Here is a 5000-nt window from a genome sequence, read left to right as displayed (position 1 = left end):
AGTTGTGAGAGTTCACTGATTGGAAGGTGGAAGCGTCGTCGTTGAAGCTGGCCTCGCTGTTCATATTCTCAAGAGTAGTCGCGAGGTTTAGACTCTTTTGTCTGTTGCCGTTGTTCTCAAACTTTTGAACTACGGCTGTCACATTTGTGTTGTTGTTTTTATTAACCTTGTTTTGATTGTTGCTGCTGCTGTCTCTGTTGTTGAATATGTTAACGTTGTTATCGCTGACTATATTGATGTTGTTTAGATTTCCGTGAATATCGTTAATATTGTTGTCGTTGTTGCGGATCAAGGTCTGGTCAATTGAAGCGCTCTTGTCTATGCTATTGTTGCGTAACATGCTGCTAATGTTGTTATGTAAATTTATACTGTTAAATAAAATTTTGTTGATCAGGCTGTTGTTGTTGTTGTTAGTGTTGTTGTTTAATGTAGCGTTATTAATGTTATTGATGTTGTTCTCAGTGTCATTAATGCTGCCATGCACTTTCGTACGCTCACTCATGCTGTCAGAATGTCGTCTACATTTGCAAGCAGAGAGGCCAAACACGGATACTGCGACGAAGAGCGCGAGAGAGCTGCCTGCCAACAGAAAAATAATCGGATAACCGATAACCTCGACCGTCGGTATGATGTCTGTAACATCTCTTCTTCGCTGTGACCTGATCATCACTAATCCCCTGCATTCTACGAAGTGGGTGAAAAAACTTGTAGATGAATGAATGAGTAAATGATTGAATGAATGAATGAATGAATGAATGAATGAATGAAAGAATAAACGAACGAACAAATGAATGAACGAACGAATAAATGCATGCATGCATGAATTAATGAATTTATATTATAAATATGAGCTGTCTGGGTAAATAAGGAAATATGTTGGAAGCATAACCAAAAAAGCAATCGCGTTAGAAAGTACAAACATACAAGCACGCAGCCACACTCACACACACACAGACACACACACAGACACACACAAACACATGCGCACACACACACACAAACAAACAAAAGTTTATAAACAATTAAAAAATGAATCCAAACGATGAAAAGACCCTAACCGCCATTGCACACTGACACGGTACAGAACACCTGAGGAGAATCAAACAACCCGCCATCAGACCAGACGCCATTTCGCATAACACCAACATTCTTGAAAACGTTATTATTATTATTATTATTGTTATTATTATTATTGTTATTGCTATTATTGTATCCACAGTTTAGCATGGGTCGAAAGTTTCCATAATACGAGAGGTTGCATTGGAGAGGCGGCAGCATGGAGCATATAAGATCTGAATAGGATGAATTATTATTATTGTTATTATTATTTATTATTATTATTATTATTATTTATTGTTATTGTTACTCGTCATCATCTCCCCTTACTTTCGATTTTGACGATCTCGAAGTAATGCGAATTTTCGCTAGTCTCAAAGTTCGAACAGAAAAATGTGCCGATAGTTTTATTATTGTTAAAGTATTTGTTAATATTGTTGTTGTTGTTATTAGTAGTAGTAATAGTATAAGTAGTATTTTTATCGTTGTTATTGTTATTGTTATTTTTATCATCATCATTATTGTAGATGCTCCAGCTTATATTTCCTCTCTGTCTAGCGATCAATACGGCGTCCATCTTTGGCGGCCTTCTGACGTCACTTCCTCTTCCGTCGTCGGGGAAGGTCACGTGGTTGAGAATATTTTCAGTCACGTGACCTTTGAGAGAGATGCGGTGATTGTGGTGATTGGTGATGCATGAGATGGTGACGAAGTTTGTTTCGTCGAGCTTGGTGGCCTGGATGTCGACGTCGAGACTTCCCGCTGCCGAGAATGATAATGTGGCCAACAACCTCGCTGCCAGTAGTGTGGTTAATGAAATCTTTGTTGGAGTCATTGCTGTTGTTGTTGCTGTTGTTAGTTAGTTGTTGACGCAACAACCGTTAAATATTTGTGTCTCGTCTTCATTGTTGTCTCCTTTTAATATAATGGCAACATTTTTTTCAATGAAAATGATAATGAAAATGTATTTACTTATTTCTAATAATTGCAAACATTATCATTTAAACATGACCATCTCGTACAGCCGTCCAGTGTACCATCAATTTTGGTTTTCTTGCATGCTGAACTAAGAAAATATTTAATGAAAGTTTTGAAAATGAATATATAATCTAGAAACAAAACAAAATTGTAAAAATCTATAACTAAAGAGAGCGGTAAATAAAGCATTCACCAACATCTCTCTATTTTATTTCTTTGTTTAGTCACAATAAAATCATATGCTGCTTATATTTACATGACACCAATAACCAGCATATAGCAATTTCTTTTTAAAATGATTCCTCTCTCTTTCTTCCTCTTTCTCTCTTTCTCTCTCTTTGTCTCTCTCTCTCTCTCTCTCTCTCTCTTTCTTTTTGTCCTAATTACTCATTGATATTATTTTATTTTTTATCAATTTTAATTTCTTGTTATTCCATGTAGGTAGTTATCAGAACTAATTAATTAATTATGTCGACACCAAGCCAATAACTTTCTCTTCCCTTACGCTCTAGTCCCCAGTTGTTGAAACTGTTGGAGGAAGCGTGAAAGACTGGTATAATTAGTCTGGGGAGCAAATTTCAGATAAGAATAATTCAAAAATTTGCTTTTGTAATTTTGCATTTGAAATAAAAAATTTTTTGTTTATTTTAAAACTGATTGTGTTAGGTTTTTTATATTCTCTTTCGGAATCAAATTTGGTTCAACTTGTTAAACTCTTTTCTTTGCAATAGTTTTTTTTGATGAAAAAGTGATGAGGATGATGAGGATGGTAGTGGAGAAGACGATGATGACGTTAATGATGTTAATTACGAAGATGCTCGATGTTTTGGCCGTCCAAGCCGTTACAAATCAAATCGATTGATGCATTTTTTTAATTAGGTTAAAAATGTTAACGGAAAACTTATTTTAAACATTTTAAAAATATAACATAAAAATGTATTTTAAAATAACGAATTTACGAAAGTTTTGTACTATTACGAATCATTTGGTCATTAATTAATTAATTAATTAATTCATTCATTCATTCATTCATTCATTCACCCACTCATTCACTCACTCACTCACTCATTCACTCACTCACTCATTCATCCATCAAACAAACAACCGCCAATAAAACAAGACGAACAATGCACTTGGCATCAGCCAACAACATCTGCAGTAATAAAAACAACACAACGACAACAATAACATCAAAAGTAACAGTAACATTACATAGAAACGACAGCAAATCACATCATCACAACAACTTCCGCAATCCCAAAAACCGCGAAAAATGTCATTCGAATCCCATCAACTACTTTAACGACAATAACATCAACAAAATTACCAACCACAACAATAACAACAACATCAAAAATCACAAACAACAACAACATCAACAGAATCCCAAACAACAACGCCAGCAACAACAACAGAATCAGTGGACAAAATGTCCTGATAGGGTAGTCCCTTGCAAATATCCATGGCAAACCCTGGCCAGCTCTATGTACATCTACATGGACCACATCAACGGTCTGATGGCGTAAACCGCTATGAAAGGTGAACTCTGTGGGAACATCAAAAATGTCAATTTGAATAATTTGAGGAAAGAAAAAATCAAACGAACCCAACTTGCTTCCAACGAAACCGCTAAGGAAAAGTAATTATTTTTTGAAGACGAACACGGCTTTATGGCTTTATGAAGCTGTCATTGTTGAATGTCTTCTGTTGGAAAATGCAGTTCATTTTTTTCAAATCTAAAAATGATTCTCTCTGTTCAATTGTAAGTTGAATCCGAGGATTGCATAGTCAGTAAATTTTCTCCTAGCAATGGAAAAACTTCACCCGATGAAAAACTTTGAAAAAATTATCTGTTGAAGAATTATTCGTATTATAAACTGTTATATAAAATTCCTCTCGCCAAAGAGTAACTGCTTAGAAAGGCAGAAATATCGTCTAACGTGTTTAAAAACGCATTTTTGTCAAGGTAGAATTCTTTACATGAACGTAACATCTAAAGACACTTTGACGAAAATGTCCCAGATAAATAAACATCTACAATTTTCGGACATATTTAACGTGACAAATTTTTGCCATTCCAGGATATGTGCGCAAATCATTCACCTATATTTGTTAAACTTCGCATCTCTCGTGTCTATGCGTGTCTTGAAATCACTTCAGCTGACGTTACGATGATTAATATTGTTTAATTAATTAACTAATTGGAAAAGTTGTATGAGGAAAAACGAATCACATAGCAGAAATTAAAATTTATGGATTGATGCAATCTGCGTCGTTTTGTTGGAGTATGAGGGTTAATAAGAAACTTTTCAAAAAAAAATCCCAATTGAAATACCGATTTAAATGAAAGAACAATTCGAACGAATAAAGAGAAAACATGAAGTCAATTAAGTCGATAATTGCGAAATGAAAACTGCTCAATTAATCAGAAACCCATCACAAAATCAAGGACTGAACGTGTTAAACGGTGATCTTCATGATCAAAGACTCAAAAGTGAAACAGGCACATCAAAGTTGTTGTTGCCCGTCTGCTGGAGGTTGTGTGTTGTGTCAATATAATTGCCTTCTTAATTAAAATTTCAAAAAATCTTGAGTATGCGGGTAAACACACAATCACACTTTCTCTCTCTCTCTCTGTCTCTCTCTCTCACACACTCTCTCTCTCCCACCAAACACACACACACGTACATACGCTTGCCTTGCCTAACACACACACACACACACACACACATTTACACAAACACCAAACACATACACATATGATGCGTATACTTTTTAACACTGGCAAATTTTCAATAACTCTCATTAGTTTTTACAAAGATGACATTTTGAGATATTTCATAAAAATATCATATAATATCATAAAAATTAGTTTAGTTTGAATTTGTTGAAAATGCATGTACGGTCGATTGTTTGTCTCTTCATCAGTTGCTTTATACGTAAGTCTGCTTATGCTAATGGTTCTG

At 34.9% G+C, this 5000-nt stretch overlaps 1 protein-coding gene across 1 annotated transcript; it reads left to right on the top strand.

Annotated features, from left to right (window-relative positions):
• Positions 1–3161: 3161 nt before the first annotated feature.
• On the top strand, positions 3162–3560 carry HELRODRAFT_171853 (hypothetical protein; the record flags this gene model as incomplete). Its single annotated transcript, XM_009018540.1, has 1 exon — positions 3162–3560. The coding sequence occupies one exon, from the start codon at positions 3162–3164 to the stop codon at positions 3558–3560; it is 399 nt and encodes a 132-aa protein (XP_009016788.1).
• Between the last annotated feature and the right edge of the window lie 1440 nt (positions 3561–5000).

The sequence above is a fragment of the Helobdella robusta genome, assembly GCF_000326865.2.
Source record: "Helobdella robusta unplaced genomic scaffold HELROscaffold_22, whole genome shotgun sequence".
Classification (NCBI taxonomy): domain Eukaryota; kingdom Metazoa; phylum Annelida; class Clitellata; order Rhynchobdellida; family Glossiphoniidae; genus Helobdella; species Helobdella robusta.
The sequence above is the reverse complement of the archived record's forward strand: the minus strand, read 5'-3'. Positions and strand labels throughout refer to the sequence as shown.